General features: G+C 44.5%; 1 protein-coding gene across 1 annotated transcript in view; it reads right to left on the bottom strand.

The window, feature by feature from the left end:
- Positions 1–20002, bottom strand: part of ABCA5 (ATP binding cassette subfamily A member 5) — a 34190-nt gene extending 14188 nt beyond the window's left edge. The window contains exons 1-21 of the mRNA XM_069872421.1: positions 19954–20002; positions 15958–16073; positions 15323–15440; positions 14390–14594; positions 13459–13614; positions 13186–13283; positions 12315–12544; positions 10706–10847; positions 9809–9997; positions 9298–9445; positions 8272–8440; positions 6671–6729; positions 6028–6138; positions 5659–5834; positions 5101–5220; positions 4220–4358; positions 3964–4054; positions 3536–3675; positions 1948–2067; positions 740–941; positions 323–492 (exon numbers count right to left, since the gene is read on the bottom strand). Of these exons, the coding sequence (XP_069728522.1) occupies positions 323–492; positions 740–941; positions 1948–2067; positions 3536–3675; positions 3964–4054; positions 4220–4358; positions 5101–5220; positions 5659–5834; positions 6028–6138; positions 6671–6729; positions 8272–8440; positions 9298–9445; positions 9809–9997; positions 10706–10847; positions 12315–12544; positions 13186–13283; positions 13459–13614; positions 14390–14594; positions 15323–15427 (2770 nt within the window). The 5' untranslated portion in view covers positions 15428–15440; positions 15958–16073; positions 19954–20002. The remainder of the gene's footprint in view (positions 1–322; positions 493–739; positions 942–1947; positions 2068–3535; positions 3676–3963; positions 4055–4219; positions 4359–5100; positions 5221–5658; positions 5835–6027; positions 6139–6670; positions 6730–8271; positions 8441–9297; positions 9446–9808; positions 9998–10705; positions 10848–12314; positions 12545–13185; positions 13284–13458; positions 13615–14389; positions 14595–15322; positions 15441–15957; positions 16074–19953) is intronic.
- Between the last annotated feature and the right edge of the window lie 4737 nt (positions 20003–24739).

Genomic DNA, 24739 nt, shown 5'->3' with positions numbered 1-24739 from the left:
AGCAGGATTTTAGTGTTGATGTATCCAAATGTCTCCCTACCAATTCCTTTATACACACATCATCTTTCTGTCTCCAGCCAGAGGCACAAAAGGCTACCAGACACAGCAGGAGGAGGAAGATCTCTGAACCAAACCCTACAGATACTTGCTCCCTACCACCTCTGGGTACCTCAAAACTCTTTACTTGTGTTAATTTCAAGGAAAAAGTTCGTCCTCAGCCCCAAAAGTAGCAGACACCATCTTTTTCCACCACATGGAATGCTACATTAAAGAGAGAAGTTGAGATACAAGCTACCCCTGTGGAGCATCTCTGCTCTCCTACCTGTGGAGTTCTGCAGCAGGAGACGACTCCTGTACTTCTGATAGACCTCTCCGGGCTTCAGAAAGTACAAATCTGGGGTAAGTTTGATAGCAGCTACAGAATTTTTGACAATGTGGTGTACAAAAAAGAATAAAATCTGAACTACAAGAAAAATCAGAAAAAGCAACAACCTGAAAGAAATAAAAGTTTCTGTTTTATTAAAATTCAGTGCAAGCCAACCTAGTTTATATGCATGCCATTAAAACAACATCTCCCTCACCCTCAAGAAAGCACATACTCAAATTATAGATAGCTTTATTCATATTATTTTTTTAAACTTTTATAGGGAAGAAATTAATTGCATCCTGTCCTTTCTCTGGTGTCATTCGAACATGTTTTGAGAACTTTGTATACAAATAAGAAAGGCCCAATACTTACATAACTCTCACACATTTATTTTCCCGCTTGAGACTAAGGAAATGAACTCTTGCTATGGTGGAAACCTGCTTCTTCCAGAGGGCTGTACTGCTCATTGCTGGTGCCTTTGTCTCCGACAGCATCAGGAGGCTCTGCTCCATATCATCCAGGGATTTTGTATCCATTTCATCCTGCACTTGCTGGGAATTGAACACGCTATAATCTGAAAAAGAAGAGAGTAAAATTCTACCCCATTAGCTCTGACAGAGCTAAGCAATTTGCAAAGGTAGGGATGGAGAAAGCTGGATGGACATCAATTCCTCCCCTTCGCTCTAGCAGAAGCAATTGCAGCTCACCTCAGTCTCTCAACTTAACCCCAAGGTGAGTGACACTGATCTACCTTGAAAGCTCTGAATCCCACGCACAGAGGACACTTAAGGCAGATGACACAGATTTATGCCACTTGAAAGGTGCGGACTTGCCTCAATTTCAAACCTTTAGCCTATGCACGTACCCGTAGTATTCAGTACCAGCATATTCAGCTGTTAAAACCCTCTCACACCCATGCAAGAGCTTTGCAGAGCTCGATGGTTTACTAGCCTGTATCACAAAGAAAGATCAAGGAAGATTAAGATAGTTGATGTTAAATGAAGAACTGATTAATTCTGGAGTAATATCAAGCAGTTCCAACTTTACATTTGAACTGGAAGTTAATTTAAAGGAGGAGAAGATAGCCAAGTTCAGCTATTTCAGCCTTAGATATAGGCCACTAGTGTTACTATTCACATAGAAAGCTGGAAATAAATTTAAATTGTGCATTTACAGTTTCTTGAAAGTACGCTCCGTTAGGAAAATAAAGCACATTTTAAAAAGCCAGCCATACAAGTGCAGTTGCAAAACAGAGCAGTGAGATGTAAGTACACTGCATGAAAAATTAATTACTGCAGAGACAGCCACTAAAAAGCTTTTCTCCTGTATCCTCCCAGAATCACTCCCAACCCAACTCACTGCTTTTGCATGTTTATGTTAAACACTCCAAAAGCCTTGAATGCTGTGAGACCAAAGGAGTCCCAGTGCTGCTGGAGGTAGCACTCTGCGAGAAGGTTTTCACTATTCCTACCTCCATAGCAAAACTCCTTGCGGCAGCAAGGTGGCATGGAGAATTCTACACTAATTCCGACTAAATCAAATAGGAGGGAAAACAGGAAAACAGCCACAGCCCATCCCACCTGCTTGATCAATCTCTGCCTCCACTTCCAGCTTCAGATAGACATCCTCCAGCGTTGTCATGGAAACGCCATAGGTGATAACGCCCAGATGGGAATGAGTGTCAAGGTCAGAAAACAAGCCTAGAGAAAGAAGTGAAACATACTGATTGCTCTGAAATAGAATCACAATGTCTTCCCAAGAGTTCATGAAGCCCATCAGAGACATCCCTAAAAGCCTTAAGCAAGGTACTCTAGAAAGCAGGTAGCATGTAAATATGATTATTTAATTATGAAGACACAGGTGATATCTTGAGAACCAAGGCTGGGATAAGCTCCTTTTAGCACAAAACTTCAATCTCTCTGGTCAGGTATGGGAAATGTGACATGTTTTCCCAAAGCTGTAGCGTTTATGAAAACTGCCTCAGCATCCTAAAGCTCCTGATCCCAGAGCTGCCTCCTGGCTGGCTGCCTCCTGGCCCTCTCCTCGAAACATCACACACAGGAACTGCAGGACAGCTCATCCTACCCAGATCCCTGCCCAGGCACAAAGAGATTTTACAAATTAAACAACTGGGTAATTTTTTATATATGCAAACAGACCTATAAATCCAGCTTAACTGGGCAGGCATAGCTTGAAGACCAAAATGACACTTAGAGTGAGAACACTTATTAGCACTTCAGGACGGAAAAAATGCTATTGGGCTCTTGCCAGTCCTATGAAGTGAAGGATTTGACAAAATGAGGAGCTTCAGAGCCAAAGTCACATTGAACGGAAACACAAATGCGTAAAATGGGAACAGCAGTTGCATACGCAGTCATGCTTATCAGATCTCTGTGATTTCTTCTGCCCCAGTACCTAAGGCACATTCCTAACCTCAGTTTGTCCTTAAAATAGTTTGGGGGAATTGATTCAATCTTGCATAAAGATGTTTGTTTTTCAAAAGTACATGCAGTGGCCGCTTAAGGTAAAGCTAATGAATTATTAACGCGTTAAATGCAATGTGGAAAATGCATTTATGAAATATGAGTCACATTCACATCAGTATTGATTCTCTCTTGGCTTTCCACATAGCGTAAAGGACAGGCTGTTTCTTCCATTTCCTCCTGGGAGATGAACAGGAGCTGTAGGGCTGACCAGATAATTGCTGCCATCTAGTGAAACCAACACATCTGTTCCACGCTCCCTCTCACCAGTGAATTTTAAGGCAGTGATACAACGCTCTTAGTAGTGCACAACGAGGATTATTGCAGGACTTAAAACACTCTGGCTACCCTGCTCATTAAAATGCTCCTGCTCCCACAGGACAAGCGCATTCTTGGACAAAAGGAGATCTTCAACCCTCCTGCTAAATCTCCCTAGCACTTGCTCTCGAGCACCCACATGCTTCTTAACATACCACAGACCCCTTGGAGGGGGAGACAAGGTCCTTACCTGCCTGAGAAAGGCCTTACTGACTGATCATCAGACAAATCATAAGCAAATAATGAATGTGGATAAAAACACAAACGCATCAGTGGCAATTTAACAAGAACTGCAGGTTATAGTCACACTTGATGGATGTCTTGTCTAAAGCCACTCAACCCTCCAGCGCAACAGAAACATCAATACCTGCAAATTTGTCCATGTCCTTGAGTGGCAGGGTGTACACGAGCTGCTCGTCGTTCTCCTGGATCAGGCTGGCTGCAGGAATGTGCTGTCTTATCAGCGAGGTTGTAGCTTCCGTGTTGCAATAGGCATCGATGTGCATACTAAGAAAACGCATCACAAGAAACTGAGTTTTTAAAGCTTACTTTTCTCCTTACATGTGCATCAGAACTACTAGCCCGCAGAGCACCAAACATTCATTATGAAGATGATAAAAGGATCTTTCTAGGGGGCAGGGGGTGCTATTTTACAGATTTCAACAGATAACAACGGTATGAAGATGATAAAAGGGTCTTTTTAGGGGGCAGGGGGTGCTATTTTACAGATTTCAACAGATAATAATAAAAAAATACAGACGATGCCATGTAACAGATATCACACAAAAAGAATACCTCAAGCGGTAGCCAATTCCCCATTTGCTTTTAAGAAAGAGAGAAGATCCAAGGCATTTTAACATCCCTTGAGAAATCACTGCTTTACGATCTAGGAACAAAAATCAAGAAGGCTCTTTGAGTAAGACGAGCGTCAATTTGCTCCAAACCCAACTATTTATTTCAAATAAAGTTGTATTCCATGGTTAGCGAAGCATCACTTCTTCCTCTATAATGTGACTATCCCTCATGGACTGGGTACCCGGACAGGACTCACCAGCGAGGATATCTGCCTCATCCATGAAGTGGGTGCTGAAAACAGTCACACGATTCACCTTCCTGTTTTTCAGGAGGTTCCAGACAATGTGCCGTGAACAGGGATCCATACCCGCAGTCGGCTCATCCAACAGTAAAACCTTTGTGCAAAACCAAGAAATATTTGCAAAACCAGGTCCACGTGCAATGCACTGACCTCAGGAAATCCCACTTGACTCACAAATACTGGGCTTTTTGTTGGAAGCCACCTCGTTATCCTCTAAAACATACAGGAAGCATCCTAGAGTAAGTGAGACAGCTATCTCCATTACACTTTGAATAAATTCATCTCTTGTTGTGACAAATGGAAAAATCACATAGAACAAAACAGATTATGGTATTAAGTTACTAATACAATTACATTTAGCTACAGCTTCACTCCTATTAAGGATGGTTAAAATACACATATGCTTTTAAAAATCCCAGTGAACTGTCATACACATCACCTTTAAATACAGAATTTGCTGTCTTATCAGCAAGGTTGTAGCTTTTGTGTTGCGACAGGCATTGATGTACATACTCTTATGGGCCAGAAACAATAGATCTGTAACACAAAAGGACTCACCGGCTCCATCCCTGCTCATCATGCTATTTATTTCCCAAAGAGATCAAATCCAGAGCTCCTGTCATTATCCAAGCCATTAGTACTGTCAAGCATAAAGGCTGAGCTACTGAAGTTATTTCAATTGTTTAAACCACAAATGAATTAAAAGAAGACTGACAGATGCTCATAGTAACAATTTCTGCATCTTACATACTATTATATGGATTAGTTTTGACAAGAGACATCAACCCTTAGGTGTACTAGTGACAGCAAGTCAGGAACATCTCCATCCCACTCACCTTTGGGTTCCCAAGAACAGCTATTCCCACTGACAGCCGCCTTTTCTGGCCCCCACTTAATTTTTTAGCTTGATTATCTCTGATAGGCTGCATATCTAAATCCAACAACACCTTCTGCACCTTTAAAACATAAGAAACACATTTATTGTTAAACAATGGTATAATTTTCTTTTTTTAACATGATTGTTAATTACCATTCCAATTAACTGTTCCCAATTCACAGTGTATTCTTTATCTGAACTGCACATGCTGCTAACGAACCTGCACATCCACAGCACGGTCTGAAGCTCCAGCAAACCTGAAGAAATTAAAAGGTGTCTACGCTTGAACACAAATGCTATGACTTTAAATGTTTCATGAGTGTTTTAGCTTCCTAGTAAAATATAGCAGTTTATCTATATAAAAACATGTCTTTACTCTGCATCCTTGCCTCTTATATTGTAAAGTAATATTCCCCTGCAGACTTGTCTTAAGGAAATATCTGTACTATATAAGGCTACTTTACCCTATGAGATAAAAACAAACATATGAGGTAGTATCTGTGCCCAGCTGACTTACCTCTTGTATCAAATCATTCTGTGGGATTCCTTTAATTGCAGCAAATATGGAGAGGTTCTCTTCCACAGTTAATATATCAAAGTGTATGTCAGACTGGGGGCACACACCTGCGATTTGTCGCACTTCAAGCATTTCATCGATTTCAGAGACTTTGTGCCCGTAGACAGAGACAAACCCTTAACAAAATAAAGCCAGGAGCAATCAACTGAGAGGTTTTTTTACAGCAAGAAAGCAAGGTAAGGTGGATATGAATCTAAAATGGGATTTTTCAGACATTACCCAGGTGCATCCTGAAATAACCATAAAGGTGAGCAGCTTTGGTTTGTAGAAGTGGGGTACTCAACACTACCCAACCCTAGAGAGCCTTACCATCCGTTGGTGGGCACAGCCCGCAAAGGATGTTCATCAGTGTCGTCTTCCCAGTCCCACTGTGCCCAAGCAGAGCCGTGATCTGACCTTCATAGATGTCAAAGGATAAATCTGGTCCCCGAGGCAGGCGCAAGAGAAAGAGGAGATGTTAGTGATGTGCTCGTGTCAGCCGGAGCTAGCTCCTACTGCAGAGGTAAATTCAAATACTGACATATGGGGTATGCATTTATGCCCTGCTTGAAGGGATGCTTACCTCCACAGCCCAGCACAGCGTGGGACTGCTGGGGCTGGAGCAGTCCCCACGCTGGCTGTATTTAAAAGCCACATAGGGAAACAAGATGAAAAGATAAGGGAGATTGGGCAGGAAGATCATATTATTAATGACAGGGCAGAGGAGGAGTAAACGGGGACGCGGTCACCAAGCTTTCTTTAGTGATGGAAGGGCTCCGTTTTTTGGGGTACCATTTTAAACAAGATTACCACGAGAGAAGACACACACAAGCGCATCTGGCATTCATGCTCCAGGGTCCCACCCCACTAAAAGAAACGAAAAAGCCCAAACTGAAACAGAAAAGACCACTCAACAATTCATCTCGTGCTCCTCTGTATCTGACAAGCAGCTAAAAAGCTAAAATGTTCTTACTTCTGAGAGCCTCCACAGTTTCCCCTTTTTTCCTGAATGTTTTCTGAACACAGCTGATTCTGAAAGAAGACATGTCAGTTTATAAACTATTTTAAGTTCTTTCCATGTCATTTTGAACGATCAACACTTGGCAACAGGCACAGCAAGACGACCATGCTAAAGAGACACTAGAAACGCTGAAGACCCATAGAGGCAAGTTAAGAGTCATCCTGTCGCAGAACTTAGTCCATCTCTGCTCTGGTATCAGAAAGCTTTTTCTGGTCATCTAAGGTGTCTCCTATAATGACAGGCTGAATTATTTGAATTCCTTCTTTCTTTCACGTTGTAGAACAAAGTCGTAAAGTTTCCCAAGCTAGAAAAGGGCACAGCTACTCCCCAATAATTTCACAATATGACAGAAGACTCAAGAGACACGATACAGAAAAGAGGTGTTAAGAGAATAAGACTCCAAAGATGTGACTACTGACAGTTATCGATCAAAATTAAGCAAAGAAAGCAGGTATCTTTCTCTCCAAGAAAGGTAAAAACTCTTTTTCAAAATGACAAAGACCCAACCAGTTTATCTTAAGGCACCATCTGAATGATGGGAAGCCTGAAAATGAGGATGGGGAGTGGATTACAGACATGAACAGTGGGGAGAAGCACTGGCTGTGAAAGAAAACTAAGTCTGTACGTGTAAAGGTGACAAGATAGTTAAAAAATGATGGAAAGCTGGTTGAGGGATGCCATGTAAAGAGTCCAGGGTGGATGGATAATGCAAAAAAAGGCCACAATGTTCTCATGTGAACATCAGGGTTAAAACTGGACTCTTCAGCCTACGGCAGATGCCCAAAGAGACATGGATGGCACACACAACATAACACTTGTTCTGGTCACTAAGGTCAAATATTTATTTGAGACTAGTAGAGCCAACTAGGAGTGAAGACACAGAGATCCTCAATTCACATCAGGCTATGCAACCAGAAAATGATGGAAACCAGGGCTAAAAGGAAGATACTGAAAACAGTATCTCAGAAACATCAAAAAATACAAGACAGTCCAGACGCAAGACAACAGGTGACACCAAACACAGCATGAAAGATGAAAGCATGGACACCTATATTTCAGTTTTGTTTTACCTTCTTATATATATGGCAGGTGGGTAAAACCACCATTGAGTTCTTCTCTGGTCTACTAAGACCTTGATATCCTTCACACAAACCTAGAATTCAGCTTTTGCTCTTCAAGCACGTGTTATCAGAAACTAAACCCTCCCAGAAGAGCAGGTGTTCTAACATCTGCAACCACTTATGCCTCTTGTGGCCTCTGTGAAACCGAATGAAGGGAAAGCCAGCCAGTTTTGAGAGGATTCCAACAGAAGGAACACAATCAACAAACAAACCCTGTGATTTATCCTTGGAGAGCATCCACGTCATTGACGATGGGGCTTCACTGAAAACAGAAACTAGCTGCGCTGTGTGCGCAGAGGACCCTGGGCAATGCATACCATATGCTATTTGAATCCAATGGACTGGAAAGAGAAGAGTGATTTTCAAAGTACACATTAAACATCAGTGACCCAGGTATGCTAAACCGCACGTGGGACAAGGTGGGAATCGTACCTGATGGCTTCTTTCCCCTGAAATTCCGAAGGCACAGGTTCAACTATCTCACTGAAACTTAAACTGCCGTTGACATTGCTCTCATACAACTCCTTGTAATTTTTTCTGCGCTTTGACCAAAACGAGGGCTTCATAAAGAAAAATGGCACGCGGCGTAGTCCAAACTCCCCTGGACAGTAAAGGGAAAAAAGATAATTTCTTAATAGCAGCTGCAGATAATCCTCAGGTTTGGGGTTTTAGCTACAAAAGCCATAAGCTATCCTGCTAAAAGTGTAGGAGCCAACCCTCACCTCCATTCTGAAGGGATTTCATCAGCCAAATTTATCACCTGCATTTAAACCATGGTTTCCATCAACACTGTTAACAGGTTCCAGTTTTGCTAAGTATTTAAATGCATGTGAAAATCTCTTCCTATGCCAAAGAATTCCCCAGTGCTGAAAGAGCAGTGACTTAAACACAGAGAGATCAGAGGCAAAGGGAGTTGAAGGGCTTAACCAGGCATTAGTCGCAAGATTAACAACTTTATTCTGCATTTCATATTCAACTACTGCCGTCACAGGGAAAGGTCTGAAGTAGGCAGAGTAGCTGTTAATTTTCAGTCCTGTAAGAGCAAACTCCAAAGGCTGAGGCACCAGTTAACCCAGTAAGTAAGCTTTTCCTCTAGAAAGAGGGAAACTACGTTTAGCTGGTGTGCCTAAGGGCTATCAATTCCAAACATGCCAATACCCCTTCTCATATCGCAACATTTGAATAGAAAAAACATAGAATTATAGAATGGTTTGGGTTAGATGGGACCTTAAAGCCATGGGCAGGGACACCTCCCACCTTGTCCAATCACTGCACTCCATACATTTAAGCTAAAAGCATTCCAAGTTATAGTGTAAAATACCTTCTTTCTCCACACTTAAAGTCAAGTCAGAAATGGCACCAGCCATGTCAGCCTTGGGGAGTGGGGGGAGGGTCAGTACTTGAGGAATAAATTGGTGATGCCAGCACAGTTTAGTTCAACTTTTCTCATAAACATACCTGGGATAACCTGGTCAAGGTAGACAGCTACAAGCAGATAAAATATGCTATCCAGCACCAATAAAATAAGAGAGATAAAAAGTGGGTAAGGACCATCATTTAGATTCGAGAATGTTGCACCATCTTTATAATCTTCTAGATGCATGACCTGCCAACACAGGGAGAAAGGAAGATGTTACACACCGGCACTGTACCAGCCTGGAAAGACTCAGCAGATTCTGTGCAAAACTCAGCAACAGGAAGAAAAAAAAAAAAACAGGAAAGAAAAAGTGATGGAGATCACAGCAACAAAGAAAAAGAGTAACAGTTGCTGATTGCGCACTGCATTTTACCTGATGTTAAATTACCATGCAAAGTTAATAAATAAAACAGGCATTTTTCTGCCACTGTCAACAGTTTATTTAAAAAAAATTAAATATTTAAGAGTATCCGCACCAAGACCTATCCGAAAATGATGCAAGACAAATGAACGCGATGAGTCTGCAATCCGAGGAGCAAAGAGGTTATTTACCTGCGCGATGCCAATCAAGAAGCTGCACTGACACAAGGGGCTGAAAATCCACACAAAGGACTTGGGGAAATCTTCCAGCAGGACAATATTAAGGCCCACAAAACCAAAAGTCAGCGTTGCCAAGAACTCCACTATACCTACGTGCTTGGACTTCTTAAATAAAGGCGTCAGCATAAGCGCAAAGAAAACCTAGGGACAGATTAGAAAAATATAAGAAGGTACTATATTAAAAAAATAATAAGGTTATAGAAAACCTGAAGTAAAACAACCATAATTTCCATTTTGCCTCTGATAATCATATGATTTCCCTAGTAGAGTCACTACAGCATTCATCCACATCCCACACTGCACACAGAAACAGATCACCGGGAGGGACAGATTTCCCAGAGCTGCCAGGTGACACAGCACAGGGAAAAAAAATCATATAAAGACAAATAAGGAGCCATATGGCTGAACATTCACACACCCCCTGCTTAGTAAATCTTCTGTAAATGATGGACAGTAAACAGCTAACTATTTCTGCATTGGTTGTTTACAAACTCAGGCAAGCAATTTGCTGTATAAATTAATTCTCCGACCCTTAATTAAGGTTTTAACATCACTCTATATAGTAAATGTTTATAAGAGGGCATGGCTTTGGACTTCAAAATGGTGTTTTCAGTTCAAAGACAAATGATTATCTACTCGGATATTTCAGTAAGGAAAGATATTTCTCATTGTGACAGTGTGAGCTGTACAACACCCCAAAGCAGAGTCGGGTAGGATACCCACCACTGCCTGGTCTTACAGAAGCTACGTTTGCTCCAAGTGCTTTAGTAGAGAGGATAAAACCATATGATGGTAGAAAAACAAACCAGAGATTGGATGGTTGAATTGAACAAAACCAAGAATACTTACTGAAGAGATGCCATACAGAAAAAAAAGGAGAAATATCACAAACGCACTGCTCTGAGGAAAGAGGGAAGAGGCCGTCGCGATCACCGCCATAAGAATGGACATGACAAAAATCAGGCTCATGTAGAGCAGCACCCAAGAAAGCCTAGGAGCAAAACAGGGGCAACAAGAGCGGAAACCAGTCAATGAAACCCCAGACTGAAGGATTCATACACAAAAATAGCTAAACCCACCATTCTTTAATATTCCAGACAGCTGCACCGAAGGACAGGCTTGCAACAAAACAAGAGCCTCCAGATAAAAAGAGCTCTTGTAAGCATTCCTGTAATTGTTCTAAGCAGGAGAGCACACACGCACCAATCCCCATGGCATCAAAAAGATAAACAATGAGATGATTCATGACTTTTTTTTTTTTTAACTTGCATAATTAGTTCCCTGGCATAAACAAAAGGGGGTAATTGAGCTGTAGGTTTCAATAATTAACGTAATTCTATTTAAAATTTAACACACTATTCATTCCAGTAGCTGGGCAGCGTAACGAAACCCTTTTCTTTCTCAAAACAGAGCTACAAGTCTGTAGCAATTCTGCCCTCAGGAATGGAGATGGTTTGTGTACAGGTAGTAAAAAAGGACATATGTTCCTCACAAACAAGTTTGAGTTGTATTCAGTGGCCGATTAAAGCTGCATCACCAGCGTTGTTTTACAGATAGCTCCCATTTCACACTGGGAAAAGTAAAACCCTCTTCTCCAGAGCACAGATGCTCAACGCTGATGTGCAAGGGGTGAGTGGGGACAGAAGACTCATGCTGTGGGTGCAAGACTCAACTAAATAAGAGTTGATACTAACGATGTACCACAAACAGACAGAACTGATGTCCAGAAAAGAGCTTGGGTGCAGGAATAAAACAAAAGCAACCAGAAAAAAAAACCAACACAGACAACCCCACCTGACTGTTACTGTGCAGCAGAGAGAGATGCTAAAATGCTCTTGGCCGCTGTGGCAAAGGGCAAAGCTAAACCTGTTTTTATCTCTGCAACTATCAATGATTTCAAGTTAGTACATCCTCCAATTTGGAAAAAAAACCACCCAGCTTTATACTGCATTGGACAATTTCCATCACGGTAAGGAAATAAATTAAAACTTGTTGCTTGGATTGCTCTGTCACATTAAAATTATAGAGTTAAGAATCATTTAATTACGTGCTGGGGAAATTGCTGATAAGCTCTGAAGAGAAACTGGAGGTGACCTGTTGAGCCTCCAGAAAAGGAGGTATTGAGCCAAAAGATATTTAAACCCAATAAAAACAAACTATATAAAGATCTTGCGCATCATCACATGTAATTCCTCTGAGTCTGGCATAACTTTACATACATAAATGCAGCAGCATTACTCTGGTATTTACTTATGAAAATATCCCTCTTTCGTGATACTGCCAAGTATCTCTATGTTGGGTTCCACAGTGTGTCTCACTTGGCGGCTGTTTTCAGTTAATCAGATTGAAAGCAATTAAAAATTGATAGGATAAAGGAGATTTCCTAAAAAGCACTGTATTTCTTGATATATTTTATATTTCTTTTATAAAGAACAAGTTGTACCAAACACTCACGTACCAGAAGGCAGTGTCATGCAGTCCCAATATTTTTAAGAATTCCTTCAACTTCCTCTCCTTTTCCGCCACAATATGAATTGCCAAGTAATACCCAAATGGTGAGAAAGCGATCACTAGGTAAATTAAAATGATTGCACGAGGAAAATTATCTATTTCCACCACTGCAGCCTCTCCCATAACCACTGCTCTTGTCAGTTCCAGTTGTTCCCAAACAGAGTGGTTAGTTTTCAGCTGGAAGGAAGAGAAGGAAGAGTTATTTTTGCATTGCTCCTGGTTTTAAAGCTCCATCCTGTGGGCCAGCACGGGGCTCAACCCAGTCTCCATCCCCACTGACAGGGAGAGATCAGGACACCCTAAAACCCCATTGTCCTCAAATCCCAAAAGCACGGACACTGGAGAACATCTGAACACCTGGAGGTAAAATTAACCACTTTGCAAGTGCTGTCAACTAAAAAGATAAGACTTGCTCTCACCATGAGCAGCACGATGGGAGAGAAACAGGGAAAGGGCACTGCTGATAAATACTGACTCCAAAACAGTAATGCAAATTCTTCATCCCTTTTTGCTACAGCACCTTAAATAGCATTTTGGGGGGAGCACTGTCAAACCTTTGTGTTTTGACAACTGCTGTGATGTATGGTTCAGGCTCATTTGGACACAAATCAAGACAAATGTCTGCATTGTTCAACTGGACAAGAGCTCTTCCGTACAAAATATGGCAAATCACATTGTGTCTTCTCATAGGATTCAAGCTTATTTTTGATACGGCATTTTACACAATCAATAAGAAAACATCACAAAATCACTCAGAGCCCAGGCAGCCCATGGATTTGAACCTCCTGGTTTTCATTATGTTATTTTTTCAGATTTACCTGTATAATTGCAGCATCAATACAGGCTTGCAAAGCTGTAAAGCCTGAGCTCCAGTACGTTACTGATTCACACCCTTTCCGCAGGTTGGAGCAACTGGCTGCAAAACAAAGCAAGGCATTTTAAAATGCAAAAAGCTGGAGTTACAGCTGTCCTACCCCTAATGTAATGATGGTGCAGGTGGAAAAAACTTCCAAATCCCAATATATGCAACATCAGGCCAAAAAAAAGAAAGAGGGGGGCATGATTTTTCATCCAAAAACGTGCCCATTTACCTCTCGATTCCATGTAAGTGACCACAGCGACCAAATCGGGAAACCTCAGCTGGTAGGACATGGCATCATTGAACACGACACCCACAAAGTTTGAGGGTTTAAAAGCACTAGCCTCTTGCAGCTCCTCCTCGCTTAAATACTCCTCTGTGATGAGGCCTGTGAGATACAAGAAATTATGACAGTGATTTAAGTACCAGCACAGCAGAATTTAAAAACATTGGTTTGATAGTGACAACAGGATACAAAACCCAACCTAAAATATCTACAGGACAGCATTATCTCCTGCCTTTGCCCCAGAATGTCGCAGGACAGGTGTTAACCTGTCTCTACAACTACCTGAAAGGAGGTTGTGGAGAGGAGGGAGCTGGGCTCTTCTCCCAAGGGACAGGGGACAGGACGAGAGGGAATGGCCTCAAGCTCCACCAGGGGAGGTTTAGGATGGACATTAGGAAAAAATTTTTCACGGAAAGGGTCATTGGGCAGTGGCAGAGGCTGCCCAGGGAGGGGGTTGAGTCACCTTCCCTGGAGGGGTTTAAGCGACGGGTGGACAAGGCGCCAAGGGACATGGGTTAGTGTTTGATAGGAATGGTTGGACTCGATGATCCGGTGGGTCTTTTCCAACCTGGTGATTCTGCGATTCTAATTACCCCTAGAGCTTCAGAGGCCTTCTGTACTTTGCATTTGGGTCCTCCCCAAACCCCTCCTGCAGCCACATAACGCTTGTGGCTGCAGCAGGAGAATGCGAATCACTCTGAGACAGCAGTGCCAGAACACGTGCGAAAAAAAAAAAACCACGCTCACAGTCTGTTCTCTATCTGCAATGGAAAAGAAATGCTTCTTTCCTAGCCTCAGCAGCAAGTGAGCTCCCTCTTCCAACACAAGCCACAGTATGAGATAAGCTGGAAAAATAAAATGCTTAGGTTCTGAATACCATCTTCAAAGTTATCGAAAGCCACTTTCTTCATGATTTCTCGCGCCATTCGGGTTGGCGGTGTGTACCCGATGACAAAATTCACCAGCATGGAGGTATCCAGAGTGCCAAGGTTGATGTTGGCGACCTCATCATATTTCCTGTGTGGATGCATCATGCTCATCAAAATCAGCCAAAACAAGAAGAAGAGTGGGAAAAGGACCTCCTGTAAAAGAAAGAATTATGAAAACTTCAAAGAGCAGTCGTAGAAACAAGAATTTCAAAAAGTTTAATCTTAGTTACATGAAGCTTACAGAAGGGACTGTGAGTTTGATTACTTGACTGTAAACTCCCCTGCGTGTTTTCCATGAAATGGTAATTTTAAAGCCAAATCCTTCTCTGGCACCAAAGCAGGATTTTAACTGCAAGCACTGGTAGCCTAAGAAGCTATTCTGTGGTACAAAGGGATAATTCTACATGCTTCAAATATCAGCAAGCTTATGCTATTTGGAAAGCAGTGAAATACAAAACATGAAGTGTTAAACAAGTCTAATCAAGCATTGCACTGTCTCTTCCTCACCTCAAAATTCATCTTAAAGTACCACACACATCAACTATGCATGGGATTAAACTGTTGGAAAAGAAAAAAGTCTTTTGGAGAGGTCCAATGCCACTACACAGGTCAGTTTTGGGCACAAACGTTTTAAAAAGTGGACAAAGATTGCAATATTATAAAGATAATTTCTGGATAACACCTGACACATTAAGATACACTTTCAACCAAAGGATCACAAAATACCTTCTGAAAAAGCCTATTTTAAACTACAATGCAAAGCAGACCTTGAAGCTTCAGAAAGATTATAATAAAACTGAGCACTGTGTCTAACTCAAGAGCCACTCAAATGCAGAGTAACTGCAGGCACAAAAACAGCAGTAAACAAGCTCTTCACTTACCTGAACGCTGCTTTTTTTTGTCCTACACTTAATAAGACAGTTCTTGAATAGGAGAGCTTTGGTTTGTCTCCATACTCCTGCTTCTCTTGGAGTTGCTGGTGCCATTTTTCAAGACTAGCTTGTTAGAAAGAAAAAAAAAAACCAAACCAAATCCATACGAGATGACAAAATAATTTAAAAAGCAAAAGCCAGGTAGTTACAGCATTCAGTCCAGAGAGGCCTGGAGATGCTGTCTGAGCATCCACCCAACAGCAGCACCAGCTCTATGGAAGCTCACAAGACTTGGGCTAACCTGGGCTTATTTTCATGTTGCTACACACACACATTACCAACAAACTATTTATCTCAGAGCACAATTTCAGTGTCCATCACATGGGCTCAGGGCAGCCAGCCAGACCCATGCATCCAAAACCAAAAGCCATCTCCCCTCAGGCAAACTGTTTGATTTACTGTGAGTAACCCCTTTCCACTCTGGAGCAGATCCAACTTACTTTCCTTTCCATTATTTTTCACCTTTTCACTAAGTCAGCTGCACAGCACAGTAGTGCTGAATAGAACCTTTATGAAATAGAAGAATTAAAATAGAATACAAAATGCTCTTCCAGGAGGGAGCATCCCGATCCACCAGGACGTACCTAGCGAAGGTCAGCAGCTTGGGGAACTACCAGGTTTCTATTCCCAGTTTTGCCAGAACCTTGCTGCCTAAGGTTTGGAGTCACCGATCAGTTTGCATCTCTCTCCATCTCCTTGCCTGTGAAGTTGAAAAAGATCTATGATGTGCTCTGCAGAGACAGCGCGAGAACAAGCACAGGTCTTCACGCCACCACGCCTTCCAGCACCCCAACTCCCACTGCAACAACACCAACAGCCACAGCTGAACAACTCCAACATTTCTCAAAGGGTCAGATTTTAAGAATTTATCCACATTCCAGATTTTACAGCTCCCGATGTTTATTCAAAGAGCGGACTGATGGCTTTGGTGACTGCATATTCAGAGCAGCTCTGCAGCAGGACCTAGTTTCTCCCTTATCTGTGAGACGACACATGGCTCAAGCTTCCTCCTCCAGCTCTATTATAATATGGAAACCTATTTTTGGAGTACAAGATGCAAGAAGTATATACTACTGCAAAAGTGGAATATTCTGGTTTGACCAGAATCAGTTTTCGAGCTTCATCTAAGTAACTGCATTTTCTGAAAGCTGACTGCATATTTTTCAAACAGCATGTTTTTCAGTGTTCCCTCTAGAAATGGTAACTCCTTGTGTCAGGTATTATATGTGCTGCACAGATGCTATATGCTGCATCTTCTTCTGTAATCTTTTCCATTTGTTATAGTTCCTATTTATCTGAGGAACGCATGGTCCGATAGATAAGGGAAGCGTTGTACTTCAGAACTGGTACAAATTAGTAGAGATTTGGCCATTGTGAAGTTAATAATATTAAAATTAGTTCTGGGAAGTAAGAAAATGTGAGATTTTGAGAAGTCTCATATGCATAAATATGGGAAATATATTCTGTAACCAGCTCTCGTTTCGTTACGCATGATTGATGGAATTATACTTCATGTGTCCAGCACTGTAATAAATTTTTAGCCTTCTAAAAACTCCAAAATTAGTCTTACCGAGGTTATTTGCTGGTACCGTTTATTTTCTGTGCAGATGATGCAGACATCATCCGACTAAAGAAACACAAGAGGATGCTCAGATGTCAGCACCACTGCTATGAGCTGAGCTTGAGGAACTTCAAATTCACAAACTGCTCTAATTAGAACCAGCATTTCCCCAAGCATAGGAGGAAAGAGAGGAAGGGAAAGGTGTCTGCAAGCAAGGAAAACCATGGCTCAAGGCTTTCCTTGCTGAGGCCAGGGTCCTCTGTGGGGCACTGACCCCCAACAGGCTTCGCAGCCCAGGGACCTGCGGGGGACACGGCTGCAAGTGAAGCCTTGGAAGAGATCCCAGCTAGAGCTCAGAATGCTTCCAAAAAAGTCCCACTGAATCTACTTCAAAAATGGAAACAAGACTCCTCTGATTAAAAAAAAAAAAAAAAAAAGAAGATGCATAAACATCAACCTATATTGATAAACAATTCCTGCAGCAAAAACAAACACAACTCTGGATATTTTCAAACAAGAAATGCTTCAGAGTGACAGCAGCGTGTTTTAAAAATAACAAAGAGCAGCAGCTATTGCTTACAGGTCAAAAAATAGCACGCTTCTCCCCTCTGCCCACAGCTTCCCTGTTAAGGGCTTGGGCTTCCACGTTCTGCTTTCAGGAGCAGATTTCCAGAGCAATTCCGAGAGGAGAATCGTCATCGAGGTCCTTGCTGAACGTGACACGGCTGCATTAAAGCAGCAGCCCCTTCCCCGAGCCACAGATCTTTGTTTTAATGAAATACAGAAAGCTGGCAAAGCTATTCAATCAGATTCAATCACTAACACCAGTTACTGCTTCTTTAATTATTTTCTATCCAGTTATTGAAAAAAAAACCCCAAAACCCAACAACAAACCAGTAATATTTCCACACTTCAACCGAACATTTCCACACTTCAATTTACCTCACCTAGGTTAGAGGAAGTGCCATTTTAAGCATGTTAATTAATTTCTTGATATTACACCTGCCATCTCCATGTAAGCTGATGAAGCTACATAACACACAAATAAGAATGCTGAAGAATTATCATTCCAACAGTGAAAAATTTTACTTAGGAAAAAAACAACCTGATTCTCCAAGAAACTCGAGACCCGGAAGATAAACACTTAGGCTCGACAAAAAAAATAATCTGCCAAGATATTTCTTTGAATAATACTAGTCAAAATGAAAATTCTCTCAACCTACATTAGTCCCTAACAATTTAGCCACCTCCCCGTGATCTTGAATGGACAGAAGAGACTGAAACACAATGACTCATGGGCATCTCGATCAAAGCAATCTCCAGGAAATTACTGTTTTTATGCTACAATTCCATACGGGAGATGCTAGTGCTTCTTACAGGGGGGAATAATGATCAGAGGACAGTTAGAACTTCCCTCGTATTCCCAGACAGCAGCCTGCCAATAGTCTTTAGGGGTCAACTGATGTGATTTAGTGCTGCTTGCCCTGTTCCTCTTGTTTTTTAAGCTAAAAAAAACCTAAATGGGGTGTAGGGGTGTGAGTGGCAGCTAAATGAGCTGGAGCTTAAGGAAAAAAAATAATTTATCAGTGAGAAACACCTGCAGAGAGGTAAAAAAAAAGATTATTGGTCTTGCTGGAAAAAGACAATAGCCTAAACGATACTTAAGAGAAACTCTGATGTGCCTCTCGCTGTTCTTAAATTATTTAAGCTGAATGCTTTATTTATGCATTTTTAAAAATGGGCTGGATTTTCCTCCTTATTTGAATCCCAAGGGAAACACAGAATCACAGAATAACCAGGTTGGAAGAGACCCACCGGATCATCGAGTCCAACCATTCCTATCAAACACTAAACCATGCCCCTCAGCACCTCATCCACCCGTGCCTTAAACACCTCCAGGGAAGGGGACTCAACCCCCTCCCTGGGCAGCCTCTGCCAGTGCCCAATGACCCTTTCTGTGAAAAATTTTTTCCTAATGTCCAGCCTGAACCTCCCCTGGTGGAGCTTGAGGCCGTTCCCTCTCGTCCTGTCCCCTGTCACTTGGGAGAAGAGCCCAGCTCCCTCCTCTCCACAACCTCCTTTCAGGTAGTTGGAGAGAGCAATGAGGTCTCCCCTCAGCTTCCTCTTCTCCAGCCTAAACACCCCCAGCTCTCTCAGCCGTTCCTCATCAGGCCTGTTCTCCAGCCCCCTCACCAGCTTCGTTGCTCTTCTCTGGACTCACTCCAGAGCCTCAACATCCTTCTTGTGGTGAGGGGCCCAGAACTGAACACAGTATTCAAGGAGCGGTCTCCCCAGTGCCGAGTACAGAGGGAGGATAACCTCCCTGGTCCTGCTGGTCACGCCGTTTCTGATCCAAGCCAAGATGCCCTTGGCCTTCTTGGCCACCTGGGAAGCATTTCGGGCTGCGGAGCTCTGTGAAACGCAGCAGCTGCAGAACCTTTCCCCCAAACTCATCGGTGTTGAACCGCAGGGCACCGGAATATCGCAAATCCGAGCCAGGCCAGGCTGCTACCCCCAGCTGAACCCCCCAGCATCCTTGCTCCCCCCAGCCGAGCCCCTCAGCACCCCAAATCCCCCCCCGGCCAAGCCCCCCAGCATCCCTGCTCCCCCCAACCAAGCTCCCCAGCATCCCTGCTCCCCGCAGCCGAGCCCCCCAGCATCCCAAATGGCCCTAGCCAAGCCTCCCAGCACGCCAACCCCCCCCAGCCGAGCCCCCCAGCATCCCTGCTCCCCCCAACCGAGCTTCCCAGCACCCCAAATCCCCTCAGCATCCCTGCTCCCCCCGGCTGAGCCTCCTGCTCCTTCAGCCGAGCTCCCAAAGCCCCACTCCCCTGCCCGAGCTCCACAGCACCTCTAGCCAGACCTCCGATCCCTCTCACAGAGCCCCCATCACCCCCTCAGCCCCATTCCCCGGGTCCCCCCGCTCCCTGCCCGCAGCCGGGGGTTCGGACCCCCCTTGGCGCTCCGATTCCTCCCTTTCCCCCCTCCTCTGAGCCCCCTGCCAGCAGCGCTTTCTCACCCTTTTCCGCGCAGCCACGAAGCCGCAATAAACACAAACCCCAGCACCCCAGAGCCCGGAGAGGAGTGACGCGCACCCCCAGGTGCAGCAAAACCCCTCCTCTTCCTCTCGCTGCTCGTCCTCCCCTTCCCGTTTTACACCCTGGGGGGGCAGCGGCTGCTCCGGGGAAATGCGGGGCTCGGGGACCCCTCCCCCCCGATGCCGGGGTGTTCCCCCCGAATCCAGGGAAGACCCCCCTGCATCCCTACAGGACCCCCCAATCCTGGGAACATCCCCTGCATCCCTACAGGGCCCCCTAATCCCGGGAACAACCCTTGCATCCCTATGGGGCTCCCCCCAATCCTGGGAACATCCCCTGCATCCCTACAGGACCCCCGCAATCCTGGGAACACTCCCTGCATCCCTACAGGACCCTCCCAATCCTGGGAACACTCCCTGCATCCCTACAGGACCCTCCCAATCCTGGGAACACTCCCTGCATCCCTACAGGACCCCCTAATCCCAGGAACAACCCTTGCATCCCTATGGGGCTCCCCCCAATCCTGGGAACATCCCCTGCATCCCTACAGGACCCCCTAATCCCAGGAACAACCCCTGCATCCCTATGGGGCTCCCCCCAATCCTGGGAACATCCCCTGCATCCCTACAGGACCCCCTAATCCCAGGAACAACCCCTGCTTCCCTATGGGACACCCCCCCCCCCCCCCCCAATCCTGGGAACTCCCCCTTCCCACTCTACATTCCCCCTCAATCCCAGGACCACTCCTCCCCACCGCATCCCCCTGGGACCCCCCCCCCCCCCCCCCAAACCTGGGAACTCCCCCCTGCATCTCTACGGGACCCCCTCGATCCCAGGACCCCTCCCTACCTCAGCATCCCCCATGGGATCCCCCCAGTCCTGGGAACTCCCCCTTTCCCACCCCACATCCCTATGGGACCCCCTCAATCCCAGAGCATCCCTCCTTCACCACATACCCACAAGACCCCCCCCCCCCCCAATCCTGGGATCCCCCACATCCCCTCAGGACCCCTCTGGTCCCAGGGACCCCCATATCTCTGCAGAGCCCCCCCAACCCCAGGGACACCAACCCCTCTCTCTGCATCCCAGCACGGCCTCACCAGGAGCCGAGGAAAAGGGTTGGAAATATGGCCCAAGGGTCCAGAGATTTACAGCTGGGTGGGAGCTGCCAGGATCCATCCGTTCCTGCCTGCATCCAGAAGGTCAACGGTATTTTATTGCATTACCCAAAATGTAATTAAAACCTTGAAAACGCTGCCCTGAATACCAATGCTGAATTCCCATCATTTACGTGTGTTGGTTCCCTACCTCGGTGGCTCATCCGCGTGTGATGTTTCCCATGGAGTTATTCCCCCTGGAGATCATCCTTTGGACGGGTCCTTCACCTTAGTCCATGATCGACCTTTTGCTGAGAAGCAGGATACAATCAAAACCACCGAGATCTTAATTATCCCAAACGCAATTCATCGTACTCGTTACCCTGAATGCCTCCTCCAGGTCGCTGAGAAAGGCTGAGCTGGATGAAACCCAGAGGTGTCACTGAGCATCTGGAGCCCTGCAGCGGAGACACCACGTGTGTGCTCAGAAGGAAGCCGTGCGGCTCCCTGCGCTCAACCAAGGAATAACTGCTGGGATTCCTGCAGAGGAGCACGACTGTTTGATGGAGCAGGGTTTGAAATTCCTTGTCTGAGTTGGTTTTGTGCAGCCGAGGAGCTTCAGGGGTGTCAGGCATGGCTGTGCTGCTCTGTAATGACAGCATGGACTCAACGTTTTTACTTGGAAAACTGCAATCAGGAGACTGTGTCCTCATCCAGAAAAAGGAAAAGGGTCTCAAAGCAGAGAACTAAGTGGAAAGCTCAGTTTACCAGAGTAGGTATTGTGCCCGTGCAAGAACCTTTGCATTCACGCCTTCACCTACAGGCATGATTGGAAATCATAGAATCATAGAATCACCAGGTTGGAAGAGACTCACTGGATCATCAAGTCCAACCATTCCCATCAATCACTAACCCATGTCCCTCAGCACCTCGTCCACCCGTGCCTTAAACCCCTCCAGGGAAGGTGACTCAACCCCCTCCCTGGGCAGCCTGTTCCAGTGCCCAATGACCCTTTCTGTGAAAAATTTTTTCCTAGTGTTCAGCCTGAACCTCCCCTGGTGGAGCTTGAGGCCATTCCCTCTCGTCCTGTCCCCTGTCCCTTGGGAGTTCAAGCCTCTGCCCTAGTCCCAGGGCCCTTGTTAGGCACAGCCCCCCCTTTGCTGTGGCCCCAGAGCAGCAGAAATCCTACAGACTGGTGCATCAAGGATTTGTGGGGAGATTTGGGTTGGAGATTTTGAGGCTCCTTCCTCCACGTGTGCCCCTAGGGCAGCGCAGCCCAGCAGTGTTGGGTCCAGGCTTCTTCAGATACCTCACATACAGAAAACAATCAAATCCTACCCACCTTTATGGAGCACTTCCTTTAGGGGAAAAAAAAAAACAGAAAGGCTGGAAACTTTCTTTTTTGATTAGTTTCCATCTTAACAAAGAGCATTAGATAAAAGTACTCTAATTAAAGAATGCCCTTTAGTTTTGCCAAATGAATACTGATTAAATACAATGGCATAACTTGAGCTTCAATTAAATAAACACCAAAACTTCTTATCTTCATCCATCTAGCATTATATAGAATAGAAGCCCATCTGGGGCCGAATTCTTCTGGTCACTTTGATGTTTGTTGTGGTCTCTGTTTATGCTTAAAGAGTTATAACTATTCATACTCATGTTCTGCCTGCAAAGTTTTGAACTCCTAGAAGTTCAGAGAACTTAAGCACAATCACCAATCCTTAATAGGGTCACATTTTTACTCACCTCAAGCCGTGTCCTTCCAGGGAAGAGCTCAGGATCTACAGTATTAATCCACCTTGATGCAGTTAACAGCAAGGAAAAGGGAATGGTCTGCAGAAAGCATGGAAGTGATGGCACCTGGGGCTGCTCCAAACCATTGGGCTGTGTCACCTGGGAAGGTAACATCACCTGAAACACATTTTACTTTCAGCTGAGTGAGACACCGGTGGTACTTGGGTACTCTGCAGCCAGAGAGCCACCAATTGCACATGTGGCAGCATCAGCATGAGAGTCAAAACCAACCCCCAACCCACACAGCAGGGAGAAAGCCTCCAGAGACTAATTATCGTCTAACATACTGCAGCGTTTTTCATCTTCAAAGCACATTAAAACCATTACCTAATTAATTTTTACAACAGCCCTGTATGCTCAGGTACCTTAAACATAAATTCCATTTACAAACACAAAAAGCCAAGGGTGATGTAATTTGTGCAAGGAGTCAGCATCCGAGGTAGGGATGGGCACTGTTTATTGCAAGCAGCAGGCACCAGAAACCTCTCCAACTTACACTTCTGAGCAAAGCCCTTTAAAGGCAAAGACAGCAATTTTACCTCTTTAACTGGAATAAAGATCTAAGCAACAACACCCAGGGAATGGCACCAACTGCAACAAACCTGCCTGAATGGCTGCACAAAGGTTTGGTAGGTACAGACAATCTGATTTTCTTTATGGAAACCAGATTCTGCTTTAAATGCTGAGGCTTCCATGGTGTCTGCAGCCACACAGAAGTGTTTCTTTGAAAAAGAAAGTTATGCACAGGCTCTCACACCTAAGGAATTCTGTGAACAGGATATTATGGAAATGCCAGTTCATGCACTAATCTATCATGTTTCAGAAAGGAAACATGAAGTAACTGCACTTCCTCTCTTTAAGCAGGTAGTGACTCAGCCTTTAATGCAAAATGAAAAAAAAAAAGCATTACAATTGTAAAGAACCGTTTCCAAATTCCTTGGTAGCATCCCTGCTCATGCTGCTGGTGCCGGGTTGAAAAGGAGGAACAACTTCAGTATTTAAATAATAAATAAATGGCCGGAGCTGGAACATTATTCTTGAATTTCAGTTGGGTGGAAGTGGCTCTCCTGTCCCCTGTGGCTTTTCTGCAGCAGCTGGGAAGCGTGCGCCCGCTTGGATTGCTCCTCACATTCAGCAGAGAGTTTGTAAAAAGCTCAGGAATGCTGAAATCATCTTGTCCAGCGATGCAGAAGCTTCAGGTAAGGCAAACAGCTGCTCTTTCACTGTTTCTCCTTTTATCAAAGCTTTGCAGAGCCCTTTGAGAACTGGAGGCCCGCCACGTAAATTGCTCAGATTGAAATACAGATAAAACCGAATTATTTTACATTTTCCTTTGGATTTACCACCTGCTTATTAACTGACTCAAGGCCTGCTCCTGGCCCCTTTCTTGTTACTGTTTACATCCATTTTTCTCATGCAAACAGCTGGCTCGGGTGCTGTCTGTGCCTCTTCTCTGCTGCAGATGCTCTCCTGACCTCGGACACGTCATTGTCACAGGGGAGACGAAGCAGCCACAACCTAAGGGCTAGTTACACTGGCAGCCCTTGGCACACTCTTCCTCCTGCATCTAAGAATACTTTTGCTTTCCAGAAAGCAGAAGTAAAAAAAGTAACAGCATTTATACCGTAAATCATAGATGTCTGATACGCAGTCAGAGGGTACAGATGTTCTCACCCAGCGCGGGGCTCCCCCTGCATCCAAACCAGTGGCTGCAGCATTAGGAGCATCAGGGGTGCCCCACACAGCATGGACCAAGAAGGAACCTCTGCTGCTTCCCAGCTCACTTCACTTTCTGTGGCTTCATATGCATCAAAACAAGGTGCTGAGGGACATGGTTTAGTGATTGATAGGAATGGTTGGACTCGATGATCTG

This window comes from Phaenicophaeus curvirostris, chromosome 19, assembly GCF_032191515.1.
Source record: "Phaenicophaeus curvirostris isolate KB17595 chromosome 19, BPBGC_Pcur_1.0, whole genome shotgun sequence".
Classification (NCBI taxonomy): domain Eukaryota; kingdom Metazoa; phylum Chordata; class Aves; order Cuculiformes; family Cuculidae; genus Phaenicophaeus; species Phaenicophaeus curvirostris.
Note: the sequence above shows the minus strand (reverse complement) of the source record. Positions and strands in the feature narration are given on the sequence as shown.